This window comes from Cibotium barometz, chromosome 6, assembly GCF_041138505.1.
Source record: "Cibotium barometz isolate CiBa-2024 chromosome 6, ASM4113850v1, whole genome shotgun sequence".
In the NCBI taxonomy this organism is placed as follows: domain Eukaryota; kingdom Viridiplantae; phylum Streptophyta; class Polypodiopsida; order Cyatheales; family Cibotiaceae; genus Cibotium; species Cibotium barometz.
The window spans coordinates 2,303,147-2,327,610 of record NC_141051.1 but is presented as its reverse complement, the minus strand read 5'-3'; the positions used below and the strand labels follow the sequence as shown (position 1 = coordinate 2,327,610).

At 46.9% G+C, this 24,464-nt stretch overlaps 1 protein-coding gene across 4 annotated transcripts in view; it reads left to right on the top strand.

Annotated features, from left to right (window-relative positions):
- Nucleotides 1-24,464, top strand: part of TOR (target of rapamycin) — a 167,707-nt gene that overhangs the window by 16,836 nt on the left and 126,407 nt on the right. For all 4 annotated transcript variants that reach the window (XM_086799123.1, XM_086799124.1, XM_086799122.1 and 1 more), the window contains exons 20-23: nt 6,692-6,790; nt 6,939-7,037; nt 7,173-7,335; nt 7,429-7,553. In XM_086799123.1, coding sequence (XP_086655249.1) covers nt 6,692-6,790; nt 6,939-7,037; nt 7,173-7,335; nt 7,429-7,553 — 486 coding nt within the window. The remainder of the gene's footprint in view (nt 1-6,691; nt 6,791-6,938; nt 7,038-7,172; nt 7,336-7,428; nt 7,554-24,464) is intronic.

The window sequence follows — 24,464 nt, the reverse complement described above, 5'->3', positions numbered from 1 at the left end:
GTGTGCTAGTGAGCTATGTGTGCGCCCCATAGCTCACGTGCCCCATAGCTTGTGACAACTCCTGAGGGCATACTACCCTAGAGGGAACTCCGTGTTCATTGTGGTGTACACCGTCCTAGTCCAGTCGTGCTGAGCAAAGAGGTGTGCTACAATTGGGTCTTTAGTAGACGCTTAATATATCTATCTTTCTCTCTCTCTCTCTCTCTCTCTCTCTCTCTCTGACCACCATGAGAGAAGTATGCAAAATGCAGGATACTGACATTGAGTACCTACAAAAGAAGCTCGGGGAGAACAAGGATAGTGATGGCCTTGGGCATGAGTTGCGTGCCTCCATGCAAGAGGAGATGGATAGGTGGAAGGCAGACATGCAGGCATACATGGCAACTGAGCTAAGCAAGATGCAGGAGGAAATGGTCCAAATGTTGGACACAAAAACCAGCCACCACACCTCACTAATCATGGAGCTGGAGGCCCAAGTCGCCACCCTTAGAGTGGAAAATGAGACCTTGAGGGCATGTACTCAATTCGAAGAAGGAGAGATTCAACTATCCCTCAATGATGAGCTGAATACACTTAAGAGTGCAATTGAAGACCCTCCAAGAACAAGAAGAGAAGAAGGCAAACGAGGCAACCACATGGGCTGAGGTGCTTAAGAAGACATAGAAACAAGTGGAAGAAGCAGGCAGCTGGATTCAGGTTGCCAAGAAGCAACGGAATGCACCATCATCCCCAAACATCATCAATGACACACTTGAAGAGGAGAAAAGAAGGAAGATTAGGGCATTGAATGTGAGAGTGGTGGGATGGAAGGAAGGAGCCTCGCCGAAAGAGGACGCCATAGCAATATGCAGAAAGCTAGAAATTGCTGATACCCCCTTCGTCAAGGCATGGAGGGTGGGCAAAGACACCACTAAGGAATGCGCACTCATCCTCAAGTTTGCGGGGTTAGAGGCGAGGCAAGCATTCCTTACCAAAAGGCGAGCACTAAAAGGAGAAAAGACTTACCTCGAAGATGATCTCACACTACCACAGGTGGCACATAGGAGGGAATGCATGCCATGCATCGTGGATGCACGGAAGGCAGGGAAATGGGCAGTGTACAAAGATGGGAGGGTGATCATCACTGAGCGACGTGCCCAATGACGGTGTGAGACGTATGAGACCAAGCTAGAGATTGCGGTTTGGAACTGCAGTGGTGCCTTGAGGACAGATGTAGGTCTGTTCGAGGAGACATATAGAGGCAGAGACTTGGTCTTATACACAGAGACTCATCAGTGCCAGGGGAGTCGGCTTCCAAAGGTGAGAGGATACAGATGGGAGTTTGTTCACCGCCCACACCCACGCACAGTAGGGGGTACTCGGGGGTCGGGAGGGGTGGCTTTATTATACAGGGAGGAGCTTCAACATGTGATACAGGCGGTCGAACAGGATGGTCGAACGGGATGAGGCCGCACGGTTTTGTGGGTGAGGATCCAGATAGAGAGGGCCCGAGGGCCGAGACATCTACCTTGCAGTGTGTTACTTTGCACCCTCTAACTCTAAATATGCCACCCATGGAGAGTCCCCGTACCTGCTCCTTTATGGTGACATTATGAAGTTTTCCAGTCTAGGGGACATCCTCCTGGCTGGAGACTTCAATGCCCGCACCGCAGGTGCACAGGTACCCTTCTTTGAGACAGATGATCCCATGTACCAGGAGATTGACACGATGGGTACAGATCTGGAGTGGACATCACAGGATACAGCAGCCCGCACAGACTATGGAGAGTATCTCTTAGCCCTTGGTGGGGCTCATAGGCTAGCCATTTATAATGGCCTGGCTAGATGGCCTAGATCCAACTCCTTCACCTCCTACCCCTTCGGACGTGGAGCTAGTACAGTGGACTACCTAATGGGATCCCTCTCTTTGATCCCACTCATTTCGGAGTTGACCATCTCTCCTTGCCCGATCGGTGTTGGAGCTGACCATGCGTACCTGGCCTTCTCACTCACATGCGATACACCATGCAACCACCTGCTTTGCCCCATCACCGTCTGAGATACCACTTCACCAGAGAGACCTCTTCCATCTATTCTGATCACGTCTACCGCATCCTCTCCGACCTTGACCCCCACATCCCACTTGATGAGCTTACTACACACCTCTCAGCCACCCTCCAGATGTCCGCTGTAGCCGCCTTCCCACACTCCAAAGCCACCCCTACATCACCAGGAGGGACTGCCCCACAGAATAGTTGGTACGACAAGGAATGTCGTGATACCCGAGCCCGTCTACATCGAGAGATGGCACTAGGATCCACCACTCACCAGCAGGCGCGAGTGATCTTTCGACGTCTCACACGGAGAAAGAAGAGAGCCTACCTACTAGCAAGGCTTGAGCAGGAGCTATACCAGCTATTTCTTGGAAGGGACTGTAAGGAGCCTCGAGGATCTTCCAGGAGCATCGCCTTCCAACTCCGATTACTTCACGCAGCACCTGGCACACCTCTGCCACCTTTCTCTACCATGTCCCCGAGTAGCCACCTCTCCCCCATCCACCGGAACCTCGTCCCCCACACTCTTCCTTCTTTCACCTCAGCATGGTGAGAGATGCTATTGACAGGATGCAGACTAGGAGAGCACAGGATCATGATGGACTCCTCACCAAGCATTTCTCCCATGCTAGAGACATGCTAGCCCCTTTACTGGTTCACATGTTTAACAAGGCTTCCCCGTTAGCTAGTCATTGAATACTATTGTACCTGTCTTGAAAGCAGGTGACCCCATGGACCCCAACAACTATAGGACTATCATGATTGGTCACACCTTGGCCAAGATTTATGGTTCACAGGTAGGCACTTGGTTTGGCATGCACGGTATGCAGATGGAGGCACTCCCCCCCTTCCAGTACAGCATAGAGGCCCCGTCATTTGCTCTCAGCTGCACAGAGCGGAACAGGGTTATTAGGAAGGACATTGTCAGGCTGGAGTTTGGACACTCAGAGGACATGGAGTTCACCTAGTCGTCCACTTGGGACAAAGATGGCCTTCTACAGAGATCACCTCCTATGCCTGACAGAGGATGGGTTCATCGTCCGTCCACGCTACATGGACATACACCTATCATTTGGGGTGAGATGTGCGATCGGCCAGATCTGCACCTCGTCCCACCAGCTGAGAGTGGAGACTGCTAGATATGGGCCTAGGGCGGCCGCACCAGAGGACATGATATGCCGGCTCTGTCACACAGAGCCGGAGACAGAGGACCATTACATATTTCGATGCCCCGGGTACTATGAGATTCGGGGGAGGTTCCATTGCCTCTTCCGAGTTGGGTTCGGACCACTTTCCAGGATCATGGACTTCTCGGATCAGAGATGCCTGGGACTTTTTCTTCTAGAGCTCCGTAGACACAGGGAGTCCTTAGTGAGATCCAGATCAGTTGTACTTGCTCGAGGACCAGCAGAGAGAGCTCTCATTGACTTCTTCCATATGAGCACTCCGAGGGCCAATCCACCCATCATACCTAGACCACAGGCTAGTGTAGGAGCTCGTCCGAGAGGTGTGACACTTGACAGAGCCAGAGTTATGCAGAGCTTGACGCCCTAGACCCCATGGCCCTCGCCCACGGCCATGCCACCACAGGAAGATCCGGGCCATCATCTCCCATCATCGCAGGACCTTCTCGCGCCAGCTTTGTTTTACCACCTTGAGCACCATGTCACAGCGGTCCATGTGGGATGTATGAGGGTGATATGAGAGCTCTCTGCTCATGTACCTAGATCAGATTTTAAAGTTCTAGATTTTTGTTATCTTTCTTTATTATGGGTACCTAGGTTTATGTACCTCATGGATATGATGTAACCTTTTGGTCTCATAGGTCATTTTGGCCTTTTGAAGACGTTAATACAACTTTCTTTCTTTCTTTCTTTCTTTCTTGCAGGTGTAGGTTCATGCCCCCCCACCCCCCCCCCCCCCCCCCCCCCCCCCGGCGGCGGGTCTGTTGCTTAACACTAGGAATTTCACGCCGAAAATAGTGTTACAAGAAATGGATACACTTATCGAAGAGGCCAAATGTACCAACCCTCACTCCAAATCTTTTCACAGGGATAACAGCAGTGAGGGAGCCCAAATGCAGAAAGATCTAGATGCCTCGTAAGCCACATTAAAGGTTGAAGTGCAAGCTCACATGAAGACAGAGCTACATGCCTTGAAAGCTCCCTGGAAGGCTGAAATGCAGACCATGTGAAGGCAGAATCAGATGGCCTTGAAGCCTCTTGGAAGTCTGAAAACACATGTATGGATGCCTTAAAGCCTCATGGAAGGCTGAAAACACATGTATGGACTGTTGAACTACGCAAAGAGCTGGATGGCATGAAGGCCTTCATAACGAAAGGGCTGGAAGAGGGTAAAATATGCATGCAGGCAGCCCTAGCTCATGATGCGAAGTAACTAAAAACTTCACTGGCAGAGAATAAACACACTATGGCCATAGACACCCAGGGCTGAGGATTGACATTGAGGTAACCTCCAAGTGGATTGAGGTTGCCAAGAAGCAAAAGGTGGTACCCATGCCACAATAGAGTCTGATGAAGGTTGGGCGGGAAAGAAAGGGTGGGTGGGATGGTGAGATCATACTTGCTGAGTTTGGAGCAGCTCCTTTGGTCTTAGATGCTCTCTTTGAGGTTGTTACTTATATATACCATCTATATACACTAGACAAAAGCTGTCTCTTGAGTCCTCTAGACAGCTTGCACAAAAAGGCCGTAGTAGATCCTGGTGCCCTTGCATCACTAGATGGTTCACCACATGTAGTCTTGAGATTTAGCAGTTCCCGTCCTTTGACTACAGCTTGGAGGGCTCCCTCCTCCAAAGCATCAACATGAGAAATATGTTCTTCATTACATGCGGTAGCAACGAGAGCAGTGTCAACAGGGAGCCTGCTTAAGACCAGACAAGGCCTTACGTAACCTGTAAACCATCCCTTCTGATCCTGGAACAATAAAGCCTGGAGGCTGCTCAACATACACCTCCTCCTGCAGGTCATCATTAAGGAACATAGATTTTACATCCATTTGATACACGGGCCACCTTTGAGAAGAAGCAAGGGGAACAACGGTCCGAATCGTGGACATCCGTGCTGTCGGTGCAAAGGTATCCTCGTAGTCGATGCCTGGCCGCTGAGCATAACCTTTAGCCACAAGTCTGGCTTTGTGTTTGTCCACCGACTAACTGATCAGGCACCGCACTTCAGCAGCCCATGTGCCGCCTTGTTTCCTAGGTGTCTCCTTAGACAGAGTGATCCGTGTGTAGCGAGCTAGACATGAAAGACCCACTGGTCTGAGGAGATGCTCCACTGGACAGCTTCAGATCCGAGAGAGCCTCTGGAGACTCAGGAGTGCCCCTCTATAGGCAGTGGGGACATTGAGAGTCTCTTTGCAGCCATGATGCTAAGGATCCACATTGATACGATCACATTATATCATTGTATTAGTTCTAGTTGGCTTTCTATGTTTTTCCATGATTTAGTCACTTACTGGATATATTGTAACACTTTTGGTCTCATAGACTATCTCGGCAGGAGATCAACCACATCATCCATCTCAATTTGATCCAACTTCACATGAGTCAAACGTAGGTGCTCCTACTACAGCTGCCTATAAATCTTCACATCTATAGAGAGCATCTTGTAAGAGGGATAGAGGACGTTTTCATTGGGAAACCCAAGTATCTTTATAGACACTTGTCTAGATTGCCATGGGTAGATGAGAGTATCTTCCCAGCTTCGGATTGAGGCAGGGAGAGCAGAGGGCATAACACGAGAAGAGCGAGTATGTAGGGAAAGAGATAGGAGTACTACTTGTTGACATGTCCAATCCATTATGAGCTACACTTGAGATTTCATTGCCTCTGTAGAGGGGAATTCGCCTTCCTTTATGAGTGAAGAATCACAAAGATTAGAGATGCTTGGTTATGTATGCAATAGAATAGCACCATCGTTGAGACCTTGATGTGGCTCTACTTAGATAGGTTGGATCAACAGGATACTACTCAGACGTGCATTACAAATTTCTTCAGCTCACATTGGACAGCTAGACTGACACTTAGCTGTGGCGATGCTAGAGAGATTATATAAATTAAGGGTGATGCATTGGATCTTGACATGGCACTGCCTTCTCGCATGGTGGTATTGCCATTCTGGGGATGCAGAGAGTCCCAATTAGAGGGCACAGTCTTTCGAGAGGGCCAGATGCCTTCCATTTCAATTATGACCCTCTTCGGATTAGGGACAGACTCCCAAGACACATAGACGCATTTACCCAAGGGGTGGATTTTGAGGCTATGTACCATGTCTATGATGCAGACGATACATGACTTCATCTTATGGTAGATTAAAAAAAAAGTCATTTGTCGTTGTGCTATGCGCTGTACAGACCTTTTACTCTGTTTTTTTTTCTTTCCATGTTCTGACTTTTAGTCTATTCGTGAAATACTTGTATTTCTGTTTGGTCTCAACCCTTTGGCTCTTTCATGGACATTAATACAATCGTTCTTCTTTCTCTTTCCCCTCTAGGATCACTCCCCTAAATCAAATTAACAGCTGCAAAAGATGATGGGCATAAGGAAAAGAATAATATGAGGTCTTAGGGAATAAAGCAGCTGTACCATCAAGATTTTCTTGCTCTTCTTATGTTTAACCTGCTGTTATTCAGGTCATGCCGGATCTTTTTGTCACGGTTCGAACATGTGAAGAGAGCTTGAGGGAATTCATATTTTTTCAATTTGCAGTGCTGGTTTCCATTGTGAAGCAGGTGTGATGTTAGATCCCTGTAATAGTTTCGGACTCTCAAAACAATCTTCTGTTTATGTGCTTGCTCATGCCAGGTGTTTTGTTCACCATATAGGTGAATGATACTCGAAATAAGGTTTATTTACTCATGTTCTGGTGTCATTGTACAGCATATTCGAAAGTATCTACCTGAAATGCTTTTACTTATCTCAGACTTTTGGTCCACCCTGCTTCTCCCTACAACAAGCCGCCCTAACAGTGGATCCCCTGTAAGCCCATTAACTGTGGTTTGCTTCAGTAGGAAGCTCTTATCTCTGAAGTTGTTGCAGGTCATAAATAGACTGGTTTCGATGCTAATGTCCATCACAGGGGAAAAAATCTCATCAGTTTAATGGATTCTGCAGATATTAAATCTGCTGGAACAGCTTTGTAAAGCTCTGAATGATGAGTTTCGGACGTATTTGCCAGAGATTCTCCCTCGATTCATACAGGCGTTGAATGATGCAGAACGGAACTCTGACTACACTTTTGTGCCTCCCATACTGCACACTTTAGAGGTTTTTGGTGGTGAGCTTTTTGGCAAGTCCAAGTCTATATGTGATACAAGCATCAAGGTAGCTCAAAAGTTTCGGTTTGAGTTTAGCGGTGTCCTTATGGCAGGTAATCTGGATGAACACATGAATCTATTGCTTCCGGCCCTTATTCGTTTTTTCCAGCCAGATGCACCATTAGAGGTCAGACGTGCAACGATAAAGGCCCTTACCCACCTACTTCCATCGGTACAGGTATATGATCTAGTTGATGACACATGGTTTTCTATAGAGAAGTGGCAAGTGTGAATCAAATCTGGGAAGTTTGATGTACAAGGTCTGTTTAAGTGTAAACTTTTGCTCCTTATGGAGGTTTGAGTAGGAAGCAAGCCTGCTGGGTTCTCAATGCAAAATTGGTTTCAGAGGAACTGTTTCCACCAAGCACCCTTAGATAGTTTCTGCACATTAGGTGATACAATAACTATCTTCCATAGCAGGTATACAGCTGCTAAACCCTAATTTCAACAATTAGCAGATAATCATATGATTAAACATAAAAGGCGAGAAAACCCTAGTTACATCAGAGGGATAGATTCCTTCTTCACCTCCCAGTTATAGTATGGCCTAACTCTCATGCACGTCACTTTCCTTGCCCAATGCTTGCCATGTGCCTGATTACTTCTCTAAGGGACAAACCCCTTTGGGGCTTTTACCGTAATCCTTCAATGCTTCTAGGTGTTCCCTTAGGCATTTCTACTTAACATTGGCTACCCCAAACATTGGCAAGCCCTCCAGATTCCCAATCACGCACTTGCCCCTAGGGAATCTTGTCAATACAGGAAAGTGAAGATCAAGGGTCATCTTTGGGCTGAGAGTCGCCTTAGCCAAGAGAAGGTCTCCAAGGTCAGTTCAGTCCTGGTTATTTACAGCCAGCAGTCAGTCGTTCTACTCATTCAATAAAGCAAATACATCATACGTGGTGGGGGCCCTTCAGACGATATTTGGGACCCAATAGTGTGTATTGTCTCTCTTCTCTCTTTGCACTCTTATTCTCAATATACCGTGCTATACATCGCCAAGAACAAAAGGGGTGAAAGTTGTTTATCAAAGTATAATCCTCATCTGTAAGCTTCCGCATGTTACAATCCTCCATGTCCCCATACCTTGCTACGCCTTAACCCTACATTCTCCTAATCTCGGGTTACCCTAACCCTAGGCTGGTCAGGTCGTAACACCCTCTCTGGGGCATGTTTTCCCTTCAAATGCTGACGCCAAATCATATCTAGACACCTCGGTTAGCCCTTTCTCAAGACTTTGGTGAGTCTTTATGTAAAAGATGATATTGTAGGAGAACATGGCCAAGAGAGAGAGAGAGAGAGAGAGAAAGAAAGAAAGAAAGAAAGAAAGAAAGATTTTATTAACGTCTTCCAAAAGACCGAACTCGGTCTATGAGACAAATCGGTGTACCTGTATGGGGTATCCTCTTTCATCCCAACAAAATGAAAAAGTACTGAACTAAAAAGCTGAATCTGGGTGTGCAATAAGTACAATGAGTGGGGGAGGGGATGGAGCTCTACTACTAGGAGAATGCAAAGCTATATGCATGGAGTATACAATCATGATATGCAACCTAGCTAGCTCCATCCTGTACCATACTTGTTGAAAATACAAGTGAATAGGGTGTGTGCGGGAACAAGCCCTTGGTTAGAGACTGTAAAAGAGATTGAGTAAATGTGAAAGAACCTGTGAAATGGTGAGAAGAATCTACTGGGAGAGAATAAAGGGTAGCATGAGAAGATTTAGGAAGTGTGGAGATATTCTGGAAAGTGTGGAGTTATTCAGGGAGATATTCTGGGAAAAGTGAAGAGGTGGAGAGAATCAGGGAAAAGAGGTGGAGTGAATCTTGGAGAAATCAATGGGATTTGATGCTTGATGTAAAATCTATAAATTGAGGCATAGCCCTAATGAGAATTTGCTGGTTTTTGAGTATCCATGCTTACATTAATCTATTTGTTAATTACTCACTAATTACGTCTAATTATTTGCTAATCACTTTGTTAATGATGTTGATTCTAGTGTTTGATCCACCATAGCTCATCACAATGTCCTAATTTCAACATGGTATCAGAGCCATGCCTAGAATCCATCAGGTTTATGAGTCCATTATTTAATTAATCAAGATTAGTAGATAATTAGGAAATAATCTAAATTTTAGTTATTTTTCACTTCACTCCTTCACCCCCAGCCAGTGGAGGATCTCATTCACCTTGCACACATAGAATTAGGGCAAACCCTTCTAGCATATGGTAGCCAACTCACTTGGCTTCAAGCCCATCAAAACGGCGCAGCAAACCGCCAAGGCGTTTAGGAGAAATCGCGAAATTCGTCGGCGCCTTTTTTTTCTGAGTGAAATTGACATTGTAGCTTGCACAGATCAAAGGTCTCTAATTCCTCTTAGCCCAAGGTGTTTTCAAGCATGCTCTACAAGCTGGTGAAGACAGAATTCAGTTTCATGAAGTCTACCGTGAGATCCAAGCTCTTCATCAAATCTGCAGGTGACTTTGGTAAAACAGAGATTAAGCTTTCAATATTTGGTCAAATCTTGTGTTTCTTGGCTTAATCCTCTACTAGACTCATTGCTATTGATGCCTTTGAAAGCATTTGAGCTCATTTGAAGTCTAAGGCACCAGATCTAGACTCCCTGCATACTCTGTTTTTTGCACACAAAACAGAGCATTAATTTGCTAATCAGTGATTAATCAGTGCTAATCATTGTATTTTGGTGCAATTGAGGGTTTAAGTTAACCATTAGGTATCTGATACAGATCCCTATAACTTCAGATTGCAATTCGGAGTTGGTTTGATACTCCAACCATTCCGTACAAATTGGTTACCCTTGATTTAGTGTAATTTCTGGTGATTTTATGCTGATAAATTTGTTGTAATCATCTATTAAACACCAGATTGAGTTGTAAAAGGGTAGACACTGTCCTTGAATCTTGAAATTGGATCAAGAGGCAAGATCCTCCTTCACATCACCATGAGTTCAGCACAAGAAATAGCCAAATTTAATGGGGAGCAGTTTTATACATGGCAGACAAAAACCATGTATTTGCTCATGAGGAAAAATCTGTGGGGATTAGTTGAAGGGAGAGATGAATGCCCAGAGAGGGGAAAATGAGTGGAAGAGTAGGAATGAAAAAGCATTGGGACTTATTGCACTCAGTTTAAATGATGAAATCATTCATCACATCACAGGGATACAATGGGCAAAAGATGCATGGGATGAACTCAATAAATTATTTGGTACACAGACATGAAGGAAAGTGAACCTTTAATCACACACTTGAACAAAAATAAAAGCATTAAGCAACAGCTAGCAGCTATTGGCAAAAAGGTAGAAGATGATGAGGCACTAGCAGTGCTTCTGAAGAGTGTGGACAAAGGTGATTATGAAAACATTGTAGCAACACTAAAGAATGTACCTGAATTGAAGCTACACGAGATAGAAGCAGCTCTACTAGAGCAAGAGAGCAGATGCAAAGAGAAGAAAGGGCTCGACTCAACAGCAGGAGAGAAAAAAGCATTCTTCACTCGAGGAGGATTCTCTCGAGGACGAGGACGAGGAAGAGGCAGAGAAGGAGGAAGGACCTTCACTTGTCACAAATGTGGAAAGCCAGGACACATGGCGAGAGATTGCTACAGCAAACCCAGTGGAGAAGGAACGACATCGGCAGACTTCATGGAGGCTCCAAAGGAAGTGGAGTCGGATCATCTTTTCTGAGAGAGAGAGAGAGAGAGACCCCACAACCCAATGTAACCTGCCCCAACAAAGTAAAACCACCTCTGAGCCACCGATGATGTAGGCCACGTGGTAGATGTATGTGTGAGCACTTTAGTCAAGGTCGCGGGTACTTTGGTGTGCTCTGAAGCGAGCCAGTCGCTCCGCACCCTCCCTGTGAAACTGAGCTCTGATCTCTGTCATCTCTCTCTGGTATAGGCGTGGTGTCCGAAAGCCAGGTGTCCTCTATCTCCTGCGGGCTCTGAGTGTCTCTGCTCTCTGGAGAGTAATTCCCTGCCGTGTAGGGGCTGGGAGTGGGATGGATCTCTGAAAAAATGTAGTAATCTGTCTGTTGTCCCCCCTCTGGTGCTGTCTGAGCCTGTAATGATGTCTCTCTGTGGCGCTGTATGTCTAGAAAAAATCTCCCCAGTATGCGCTGGTCTGCTGCCTCAAAGATCTGGCGTAGGGAATGTGGCTCTCTGAATAAAATGGGATATCTCTCTCTGATGGCTGTATATGCTCTGCATCTGCATACATAATGCTCCTCACTCTCCACCTCTGCACAATCTGCATACCCTCTCCTCCGGGGGACCCGTGCTGCTCTGCCAGTCTCAATCTCCAATCAGTGTGATGAAACTCTAAGCTGACCAATAGCCACTCGGGAGCCGTGTGGTAAAAAGCCCTCCATGTATCTAGGCCTCTCTATAAATCCATCATCAGTGATACTCATGAAGTGATCTCTGTAGTATAGCATCTTCGGTGGAAGAGGCTGTGTAGGCGATATCCATGTCTCTCGTGTATAGAGCTGCCATAGGTCCTGTCTCAATACTCTGTTCCTCTCACTATGAGAGAGACGGATATGTGGTGCATTCCTGTCATACTGGAATGGTGGTAGATGATCCATGTCTAGGCCATGCTGTGAGAACCAATGTGTGACCTGTGCATACCATGATCCTCTGTCTCCTGCCTCAGCCAGCTGTCTCGATGCCTCAAAAGCTCTGTATGACAATCTGTCCTGTGGCATCTCTCTGAATGTGTCTACCAGGCATATAGTCTGAAATATGGCCTCTACAATCATAGGAGGCGCAACAAACTCTGCTCGGATAATGTCATGAGGTACTGACGGTTTGTTGCGTATCATGCGTGCCATCATGAGGGCCTGTGGTCTCTCTATCTGTGTCCACCAGTGGGTAGCAAGGCCTGGCGTCCATACCGCTGCTTCATACATCGATGCCGGTGTGACTAATGTGTCAAATAGCCACCCCTTCGTCCCGGGGCTCCTGAAAATGCGCCTGGTGGCACTGTCTCTCTAGCATAGCCAATGCTGCATATCCCCGTGTCAATCTAGCTCTGGCTGTTGAACCCATGGTGAAGCGTGTGGCTGCTGCAGAGAAGGTAACCCCTAGGTACACGTATGATGTCACCACCTCCACCTGGCGTCCTGCGAGAGTGAATGTCAGCTGACTCCTGCCCTGTCTTGATGTATGAAAGACCATAACCTTGGTTTTCCCAAGGTTCACAGTAAGACCCCTCTGTGTGCAGAAATCATCGAGTGCATGTAGATGCTGCTGTAGACCACCTGGAGACTCAGACACTAATACAATATCATCAGCATAAAGCATAATATGTACTGAGGTACCTGCTAAATCAACTCCATCTCCGCCTCCCCGTGTAATGAAGTCAGCCACCTCATCAATGTATAACCCAAATAGTGTGGGGGAAAGTGGGCATCCTTGCTTCACACCAATGGTGCTAGCAATAGTCTCGGACATACCTCCTGGACATGTGACTCGCCCAAAAACCTGCCCAAAGCAGCAATAGAGCTTTCTCTTCCTCACTCTGGCCTGATCAATCATACATCTCAAAGTGAATACATGGTCAGTGGTAGAGAAAGCTCTCCTGAAGCCTGCCTGCCCTGATGAGCGTAAACCTGCTCGCTCAGCATATAAGCTAAGCTCTTGCTCCAACATTGCACCATAGAGTTTGGCCAGCACGTGGCCAACCATAACCGTCCTGTAGTTGCTCGGATCGAGCATATCCCCTGTTTTGTGAATCGGCACAATGGTGTGCATCGTCCACTCCGCAGGCAAACCCTCTGCTAGTGCCCTGTTAAACAGGTGTGCAAGAAAAGGAGCCAAAGAATCTACTGCATATATGAAATGCTCACCCTGCAGGCCCATATGGTCGGCGGCCCGTCCATGCTGCAGGCGGCGGATAGCTTCCTGTACCATCAAGTGGGTAAAGAAGCTAGCTGTGGTAGGTCGAGCTCCTCTCCTGTGGCTGAGGTATAGGTGGCTGATGTGGGGCGTGGTATAGGCCCTCTGCATGTGTGCCATGTCTGTGGGTCTGCAATAGGTGTCGGTGTCCGGGGCTCTTTGAAGTGCCGCCATGAGACAGGGCTATCTCTACTCATGAAGAAATGAAAGATCTCTAGCTCCTGTATCTCTGCGGAGGCCCGCCTTTTGCGGCAAGTAAGTCTCCTCATCTCTCTCCTCGACTCCTGCTCTGTGATGGCTCCCAAGGCTCTCTGTATGCGGAGCCGTGAGTATAGGGCTCTGCACTCGTCATCATACCATCTGTTCTGGGGCATAGTCCTAGATCTCGCAGGCTCTCCTGAGTGGACACGATGTGGGAAGCTTTGTAATGCAGCCGTGTGTAGGAGTGATGCCAGCTAGGTTGTAATGGTATCCATAGGTGCCAGGGGATCCATGAGTAGGAGCCCATCCTCTACTCTGCCAGTGTATAGACATGGATGGTTGGAAGAGACAGAGAGATGTGATAACACACACAAGAGAGGGAGAGAGTTACACATCACAACAATGATTGTATTATGATTATACTTCCACCATGTACAATGCTTTATATAGGCACCAAGGCTCTATCTTACGTTCTCTTAATAAAAGGGTCTTCACACACCACTTGACACTTACTAGACTTTGAAATATCCAACAAACCCGCCTTTGGAGTGGAGGTCGTCTCATCTAAGAGAGAGATCTTCATAATGATGATTTGGGCTCTTAGACTATATTAATGTGATACAAAAGAACACAATGATGCCAACACCCCAAACTCTCATGTCAGGCCCGATAAAAGAGCTTGACCATAGAAAATACCTACATCAGTCTATCCATAGTCATCCCCCTGGCTCTAAGTAGATGATTTGGGCTCTTAGATTGCAATCATGTGATACAAAAGAACACAATGATGCCAACACTTGGAACTCTCATGTTTGGCCCGATACAAGAGCTTGATCGTACAGTATACCTAAGTAGACCTACATTAGTCTATCCATAAACAAACCCCCTGGCTCTAAGTAGGGATAAATGAAAAATAGAGTTGAGCCTTTTATAGACACAAGGCTTTACAAAAAATATCCAAAATATTTCATTCAGATTTTGGGGGGCTTTTCGGGAAGAGAATCTTTGACTCATACCAATAGCACTAGGAATCCCAATCATAATCTTCCTCGTTAAGAGAATTGATTCAGAAGAGCCTTCTTCTTATGAAGAAGCACATGAGAATGAGCGTTGGGTGCAAGCCATGCAATATGAAATCTCTTCTGCTATGTGTGAACAGGGCTTAACCGAGGGCACTTTTTCCCATGTGGTTTTTCCCCTTGGTTACCAAGTGTGAAAGGACACTCTATCCATATAACTTTTGTACTTCTATATTATATGGATGTGACACACATGCAAGGGTTGACTTGCATTTTGTGGCTACCACACATTTTGTGTTTTGGCTCTCTCTCTCTCTCTCTCTCTCTCATTTTTGTGTGAGCTTCTTCTTCATGTACCTAACCCTAATCTGCACGACTGTGTGTGTGTGTGTGTGTGTGAGTCCACACCAACAAAAAAGCAGCCAACCACCATGTGTGTTTCTTTCTAAATCAGGCCATATCACCACTTGATAGCTTCCTACAGCATGGAGACACACAAGAGCAACATGTCCATTGAGAAGTTTACTGGGGCAACTCATGGCTAATGCAGACTCCCCATGATGCATATTCAATGCATGGTTGGAACTAGCCCTTGTTCAACCTGTGAGTGGAGCTGCAAGTTTGCTTTCTTGCAAAGCTTTCAGCAACCATCTTGGCACCGACTTGGCTGTGTCTATGGCTGTTTGCTCTTCCTTGACAAGATCTTCTACTTCTTCCATAGAAGGGGGCTGAATGGCTGGCTGTTCCACATGTTCTACATGCGGATTTTCTTGTGTAGTAGGGGCTAGCTGATCTGAATCCCCCCTAATTGCAATGGGTAATCGCCCATCAAACATGTCCTATATGCCTGTATCATGAGTTTTATACAAGCTGTACATGGGCTGTACTGAATTTTCAGCAAATACCACATCTCTACTGACAAAAATCCTGCGTGTTGTTGGATATAAATATGGTATCCTTTGCTCTCATTGCTGTAGCCCACAAAAATGCATTTCATTGCTTTATCATCTAGCTTTGTTCGGAGTTGTTCTGGCACATGTGCATATGCCAAACACCCAAATGTACGCATATAATCCACTTCTGGCTTTCGGCTATACCAAGCCTCAAATGGTGTTATGGTTTTCAAAGCTTTTGTTGGACATCTGTTCAACACGTGAGTTGCACACATTATAGCTTGCATCCAAAAATTGTGAGGCAACTTTTGTGCTTTCACCATGCATCTTGCCATGTCCATGAGAGATCTGTTTTTCCTCTCAGCTACACCATTCTGCTGTGGTGTATAAGGCACAGGTGACAGTACATTGGTGTTTGATGTCCTTTTGAAGCATATAATCCTTGAATGCATCTGACATGTATTCTCCACCTCTATCTCAGCGGAGTGTTTGGACTTTACATCCACACATATTTTCAGCCATTGCTACAAAGTGTTGAAAGCATGTAAACACCTCTGCTTTCGCTTTCAAGGGGTAAATCCAAGCAAACTTGGAGTAGTCATCAATGAATGTGACGAAATAAAGATGCCTCCCTATGGATGGTGTCCGCATTCGACCACATACATCATTGTATATGAGCTGTAATTTACTTTCAGCTCTAACAGCTCCATCCTTAGGGAATGGTTTTCGATGCATCTTTCCCAAAACACACCCCACATACATGTCTTGTTGGAGACTCAAGAGGCGGCATATTATCAACCATATGATGCTTCTGCAAAAGCATCAAACTCCAAAAATTTACATGCCCAAAATGAGCATGCCATAGCTCTGCATCATGCTTAGCAGGAGTATGGGTAGCCACTGTATTTGCATCATAAGTACGCTTGTCATAGCTGTCCAGCTCATACAAGCCTTTGTATCGTGTTCGTGAAGTGCCTATTTCATAACCCTTTGATGGGTCTTTTACCAAACACTTCCCATCTTCAAATTCAACCTTTAAACCTTCGTTGTTTATGGCTGAGACGGAGAGCAGATTTTTCTTTATCCTTGGAACAAACAACACATTTTTCATACATATATTGGCACCTGCTGCAACAAGTATGACATTGCCAATTCCCTTTACTGGATATGTGGTATGATCTGCACATGATACAGTGCGGCCATTTGCAGCATAAACCAAGTGTTGAAATACATCTTTGCATGAAGTGATGTGGCTTGAAGCACCACTATCAAAATACCATGATACATCCTGTCTGTCAGATGCAATGCAAGACATATCATTGTCTGAAGCACTTGGTGTGTCACTAGTGCATGTGACCAAAAAGGTGTACTCTTCTTGAATTACATGAGCTGATTGCTGTGCTTTGTCATCAGAAGAGTCTGCTATTGCATTGCCTGCATCTTTCTTTTTCTCTTTTGCAATCCGCTTTCTACATTCATTGATGTAGTGGCCAGGCTTATGGCAGTAGTGACATTTACCCTTCTTTCTAGGCTTGTTTGCATCCCCTTTGTCAGATTTTTCACCACCAGAAGAGAGCTGTCCATGACCAGCCTTACAAGACTGTTGTCCCCCATGCCTAAAGCTCTTTGCTTTACCCTTATCCTTGGCTGTAAATGCCTATCTCCACCACGGTTATTAGATAGGTTTGCTCTTGTTTGCTCTTCCTGCAAGAGTAAACCCACCAGCTCTTCAAAGGTGACAGGATCACCACCTCCTCTCATAGAGAGGTTGAGAGAGGTGTGAAAGCCCAAGTAGGAAGGTGGTAAAGAATGAAGAGTGTTGGTGACCAGCTGTCTGTTTGGGATAACCTCATCAATGTTGAGCAATTGTTCCTGCAAATCTTTCACTTTGGTGAGATGATCTGACATGGAGTCACCCTCATCCATAGAAAGAAGATCCAATCGCCTCTTCAAGTAGGTAACTCTTGCCTCGTTGCGTACCTGATACATTGCTTCCAATATGTCCCATGCAAGCTTTGATGTCTTGCAAGATTGAATGTGTGAAATAATAGTCCTTTTCACTGAAAGGGCTGTCAAGGACATGGCATGTGCATCCCTAGAGTCCCATCTCTTCTGCTCTTGTGTGGGAGCAGGTTCTACCTCAGGAGCTCTTTGAGCACCTCCCCTTTGAGGCGTTGCTGGTTGTATGGAAAGTGGGCGTGCGTCGTCACCACACACGATGCTCCAAAGCCCTTTGGCTACTAGCAAATTACGGATCATGAAACTCCAGAGGGAGTAGTTTGATCCATCCAATTTGTCCTCCTGGGTGAGCACACCAAATACATCTGTAGCATTTTGAGCCATGTCGACAAAATACACCTGCAAGCAAACCAAGCACCAATGTACACTGCCAACCGAATGTCTTGTGCAAATTTTTGCCTGCAACTTGAAGCAAGTATATACCTGCACCAAATTGTCCAATTACACACAATGTGTATACATATGTGACAAATCACCGCTGTAATCCCCAATTACATGCTCCAATCTGAAAAGCCCCAATTTTTATGCATTGCAATTGCTTCAATGTGTAGTCAATTGCCCAATTCTCACAAAAGCCCCAAATTTTTGCAACTAGAAGAGGCTTAATTTGCTGATTTTGGACTTAATTTGTAAAACCCCCAAATTACAATCAAAGTAGCATGTTCAATTTTTGACAATTCTGTAGCAAATACTCTCCATGCAATTTTGCCTCCTGCAATTTTCCATGCGAAGGGAAATTTTGCCAATCTCCCAAATTCATTGAACCTGCAATACAATTCTTGCAAATATTTTTTATTTTTGAGATATATATATATATATATATATATATATATATATATATATATATATATATATATATATATATATATATATGTATGTATGTATGTATGTATGTATGTATGTATGTATGTATGTATTAATATATATGTATTTGTATTTTTATTTGTATATGTATATATGTATATGTATATATATATATATGTATATGTATATGTATATGTATATATATGTATATGTATATGTATATATATATTCAAATAAAAGTACCTGCCCCACTGAGATGACCAGGTACAGTAGGCTATGTGGCTGTTGTCAGACGAGCCGGGTGCAGGGTCCGTTGCAGACAGACAACTGTAGGAACTGCAGGCCGGACGGGAACTGGCCGGTCGGCTGGAGGTGTAGGAGTCGATGGAGCCGGTGGGCGAGGAGGCGGTGGTGCTCGCAGCACTAGCTCCGCCAAGAATCGGGCGGCGGCGGAAAGCTGCGCAGTAGCGACGCTGGCGCGCAAGGTGGCTGGTGGAGCGGTCTCCAGTAGCCCTGCCGAACAAGGTGGTGGAAATAGGCGGCGGCGGACGTTTGTCCACTAGTGCCGCCAGTTGGGAGGCGGATTCGGGCGACGCACAGAGGCGATGGACGGCGACGCAATGAATGGACAGGCGGCTTGCAGGACGGATTGGTTGGTCGATGGAAATGCACAGGCGACGATTGTCTGGTTGGTCGACGGAAATCCACAGGCGATGGAAAAGAACAGTTGTAGCGTCAGAAATCTGGTCGGCGAAGACTGAACTTCCAGAGGGGGCTCTGATACCAATTGTTGGTGTGGACTCACACACCCACACACAGAGTCCTGCAGATTAGGGTTAGGTGCAGGAAGAAGAAGCTCACACAGAAATGAGAGAGAGAGAGAGAGAGAGAGAGAGAGAGAGAGAGAGCCAAAACACAAAATGTGTGGTAGCCACAAAATGCAAGTCAACCTTGCATGTGTGTCACATCCATATAATATAGAAGTACAAAAGTTTTATGGATAGAGTGTCGTTTGAAGTTTCACACTTGATATCCAAGGGGAAAAACCACATGGGAAAAAGTGCCCTTGGTTAAGCCCTGTTTTGACACATAGCACTACCATAAGTGAGCATATGCCTACACTTTTGATGAACATATGATCCTGTTAGGGCGGCGTTTGTATGCTGAAAACGCACATGCCTCCATGTTGTAGGAAGCTATCAAGTGGTGATATTGCTGGATTTAGGAAGAAACACACATGCCGGTTGGCTGCTTTTGATGAACAGATGATCCTGGTAGGGCGGCGTTTGTATGCCGAAAATGCACGCCTTGAGACAGCAAGGGACAACTTATGATGAAGAGGTGGCATGTATGGCTGGTTACAACAGGGCACATCCCATGATGATGAAGAGGTGGCAAAGAGAAGCGCTCAGCTGTGTATGGACAGCTAGCAAAAAATTCAAAGCTTCATCATTTGTGCATCAGAAAAAATGCATCATCATGTGGTGCCAGCAGCAGAATGGATGGTGGGCAGAAAAAAGGCATCATGTGATGAGAGAACAAAACGCAAAGTATGAGAAGTGAGTGGTGGTGGGCTGTAGAGAAAAATGCATCATAGATAGCAGGCAGCAGACTGGATGGTGGGCAACATGAAAAAAACGCAAGGTTGAATGGATGGCGAGTCATCCAGAGATTAACACAGCAAAGAGCGCATATTAGCATCATAAAAACTCTAGGTTGAATGGCGGGCAGTAGAAAGAAAAACACATTGTGGTGGTGAACATAGTTCAGCCAAGAGAGAGAGTGAGTGGAAGGAGAGATGGAGAGATCAAGCCGTGGTGACTTGGTGCATAGACATGGATGGGTGGAAGAGAAAGAGAGATGTGATGTGGATGGGTGGAAGAGAGAAAGAAAGAAAGAAAGAAAGATATATTAACGTCTACGAGAGGCCAAAGTCGGCCTATGAGACAAAAAATAATACAACTGTGTTCTTCCGGTCATCGGAAGAAAAGAAACAAAAGAAAAAGTGTGCATGTGTCTGGATACAACTGTGAATCATCATGGATCGGTGGAGCCCATATACAGGGGATGTGGATGGAGTGCTAAGGCAAGATGCATCTCTATATGCTGAAGGGGTAGTACAAGCATGCTATGCAGATCTATGTCTAACTCCATCCAGTGCCATAAGAGGGATATAAGATATCATACATCGCCGATGCTGAGGTTGTGAATGGCATGACCATGTACCCTGAGTCTGAATGAAAGCGAGCTAGCCTCTCTTGTGTCTCCATCTGGTGTCTCATTCGGATAGCTGCTATCTCTCGGTGACGGAGTCGGGGTGCTCTATGTCCAGTCTGTCTAGGTCTCCTCCTGGCTCTCAATTCCTCTGCTCTCTGTACGGTCACCCCACGTGGTACATCAGCTGGCACTGGCATAGCTCTTTGGAAGAAATCTGTGAGCTGGGACTGTCTCCCACCCCTAGTGGGAGCGGGTGTCTGGAGGAGTCTCTCTTGAGAACTATGAAGCTCTAGTAGTAGTCTGCCAAGCTGTCTCGCTGGTCCGAGGCCTCCATCAACTGATGTAGTGAAGAGTGCTCCTCAAACAATCTTGCATATCTATCTCTGACCTCCTGGTGGGCTCTACATCTACATACAAAGTGATCCTCAGTCTCCACCTCCTCGCGGGCCGCGGCACAATCTGCATATCCGCTCAGCTCTAGGAACCCGTGCCGCTCTCCCAGCCTCTATCTCTAGCTGATGTGATGAGACTCGTAGCTGTCCAATAGCAACGCGAGAGCTGTGTGGCATGTATACATCCATGTACCGCGGTCGATGTATAAACCCATCCCCTGAGATGCTCATAAAGTGGTCTGTGTAGTATAGCATCTTCGGTGGTAGTGGGCTCTCTGGTGCTGTCCATGTCTCCTGTATGTAGTGCTGCCATATGTCCTGTCTCATCACTCTGTTCCTCTCATTGAGAGAGAGGTAACCCCGTGGAGCAGACTGATCACACTGAAAAGGTGGCAACCGCTCAATGTCTATACCATGATGTGAGAACCATTGTAGCATCTGTGCATACCAAGATCCAGTGTGTCCAGCCTCGGCCAGCTGTCTGGATGCCTCAAAAGCTCGGCGGGATAATCTCTCCATGGGCATCTCCCTCATCCTGTATATAAAGGAGATCGTCTGGAACAATGCCTCCACTGCCATAGGTGGTGCAGCAAACTCAGCTCGAACAATGTCGTGCGGGACGGATGGTTTGTTGCGTATCATCCTCGAGAGCATCAAGATCTGTGGTCTCTCCTGCTGTACCCATGTGGAGGCTGCAAGCCCTGGTGCCCAAACCGCTGCTGCATACATCAAGGCCGGTGTCACTAATGTATCAAAGAGCCACCCCTTCGTGCGGGGTTCCTGAAAATGTGCCTGATAACACTGACGCTCAAGGCCAGCAAGAGCTGCATACCCCCGGGTCACTCTGTCTCGGACTGCCTGAGCCATGGAGAAGCGTCCAGCTGAGCTAGTAAATGTGATGCCAAGGTAAACATAAGAGCTCACCACCTCGACCCGCCCTCGTGCTAATGTGAGAGTAGTGTGGCTCCTGACTGCGGGTGAAGTGTGGAAGATCATAACCTTGGTTTTCCCAAGGTTCACTGTGAGCCCCTGCTGTGCGCAGAAGTCATCAAGAGCCACAAGGTGTCTTTGAAGCCCAACCTGCGTGTCGGATACCAAGATGATGTCATCAGCATAAAGCATAACATGGACAGTAATACCTGATAGCTCAACCCCAGAGCCTCCTCCCTGTGTGATGTAGTCGACCACCTCATCAATATAGAGCCCAAAGAGCGTGGGGGAGAGCGGGCACCCTTGCTTCACACCAATGGTGCTAGCAACTGTGTCGGACAAGCCTCCTGGGCATCGGACTCTCCCAAAGACCTGCTCATACAGCCTGTATATGCCCCACATCATGTTTGAAGGTATGCCTAGTGTCTGTAGTTGCCGAAAGAGGCGCTCTCTGGGCACAGTATCAAATGCCTTGCGGAAATCCACAAAGCAACAATAGAGCCGTTGCCTCCGTGCCTTGGCCTGATCAATCAGGCACCTCAATGTAAAAATGTGGTCGATGGTCGAGAAGGCTCGACGGAAGCTTGCCTGGCCTACTGCTCTCAATCCCCTAACCTCTGCATGAGTGCTCAGCTCTGCCTCCAAAACTGCCCCGTATAGTTTGGCCAATATATGGCCAATCATGATGGTCCTGTAGTTCCCGGGGTCTAGTACATCTCCCGCTTTATGGATCGGCACAATAGTGTGCATCGTCCACTCAGCCGGAAACCCCTCTGACAGAGCTCTGTTGAAGAGATGAGCAAGAAATGGTGCCAATGTATCAATAGCATAGATGAGATGCTCTCCCTGTAATCCTGTATGATCTGTCGCCCGTCCATGTTGGAGTCGGCATATGGCCCTCCTAACCATAGGTGGGGTGAAGAAGGTGGAGACTGTGGGGCATGGCTCTGTGGGCTGTGGTATAGGGGGCTGTGCAGGCACATCATAAAGTCTCTCTGCATATGTCTGCCAGGTCTGAGGTTCGGCAATAGGTGTGGGAGGATGGGGCTCTCTGAGTCTCCTCCAAGCAGCAGCAGCATCTCTGCTCATGAGCATGTGATATGTGTCCCAGTACTGAGCCTCCTCATAAGCTCGCCGCTTATGGCGGGTGAGAGTATGCATCCTCCTGCCTGCCTGCCTCCGGGTGATCTCCCCTCGGGCCCTCTGCACTCGGAGACTGCGGTAAAGGTTTCTGCACTCATCATCATACCATCGGTTCTGGGGCATGCTCCCAGATGTAGGTGGCCGTCCTGTCTGTATGTGGTATGGGAAACTCCTCGCGGCTGCGGAGTGAAGTACATTTGAGAGCTGGGAGGTGAGCATGGCCATGGGTGCCGATGGATCTAAGGCAAATAGCTGATCATGAACATGATAGTCGTACACCTCGGCTAGGTCCTGAGTGAAGTGAAAAATAGTGCGTGGTGGCTGTATGATGGGTGGGTGGGTCTCCAATAAGCTCCTAAAAGTGAGGGATAGGTATGTATGATCCGCCCCAATGGGGCATGGTGGTACGGTGAAGTGAGACACCATATCTGCTGCCTCCCGGGATCCCATCACATAATCCACTGTACTACTGCCGCCTCCCACTGGAAAGCAAGTCAACCCACCTGAATCTGGCCAATGAGTCATCCCATTATAAATAACGAGATGGTGTCGGGCCCCAAGCTCCAGCAGATGTTGCCCATATCCAGTGCTGTCAGCTCCTCCATCAGCGGAGATCCGAGTGGTCCCTGTATCGTCTGTAGCTAGCGGCTCTAGTCTCAGGGGATCCTCAAAGTCATAGATCTCGCACTGTCTGCTCTGAGTCCGTGCATTGAAGTCCCCCATCAAGAAGACTTCTCCCAGTGTCGAATAGTGTAAGATCTCCTCAGATAAGACAGAGTATGGAGACTCACTAGCCTCTCCTCCACCCGGCTCCTCGGTGGTGGCAAACCGCGACCCCTTCGGAGGAAAGTAGCAAAGGGCGATATAAATCCATCTGGTCGCCGAGAGGCGTAAGCTAATCCACATGTATCTCGCCTCCGAGTCTCGTGCTACGACTCGAACATGCTCATGTAACCCATGCCTGAAAAGCACTGCAATACCTCCTGAACCTCGGGAGGTGGCCTGTCTCATCCCCTGTCGGTGAGCTGACTCCCACTGATAACCCTCAACCCGTGGTAAGCCCCTCTCCGGGGTGTGTCTCTGTCAGCAAGATGATATCCCGATCCTCCATCACCTCCTCAAGTCTCCCTGGATGTGTCCATAGGACTCCATTACAGTTCCAGATTGCTATGTGTATCTCTTTGTCCTCATGTTGTTTCCTCCGTGTCTCATAGGCCAGATGGCGCTATTCGACCCTCTTCCCATCAATGTAGATGTGACCATCCCTATAATGTGCCTTCTTCCCTTCTTTGCGTGCCGCCTTGATCTTCGGCATGCATAATCTTCTATGCTCCAGTTGCATCCATGTGAGGTCATCATCGAAGTAGATGGGGTCCCCTGGCAAGCTCCTCAAGATAACCCGTCTTCTCATAAAGCTCATCCTACTCTCCTCATCCGGGAACTGTAGCACTAAGGCCTTGCCTTTGGTGGAGTCCTTTGGGGTTGTCCTCCATACTCTAGTGAATGGGAGCGGCTCATCCTCCTTTAGTCCTAGCTTGGTACATAGGTTCC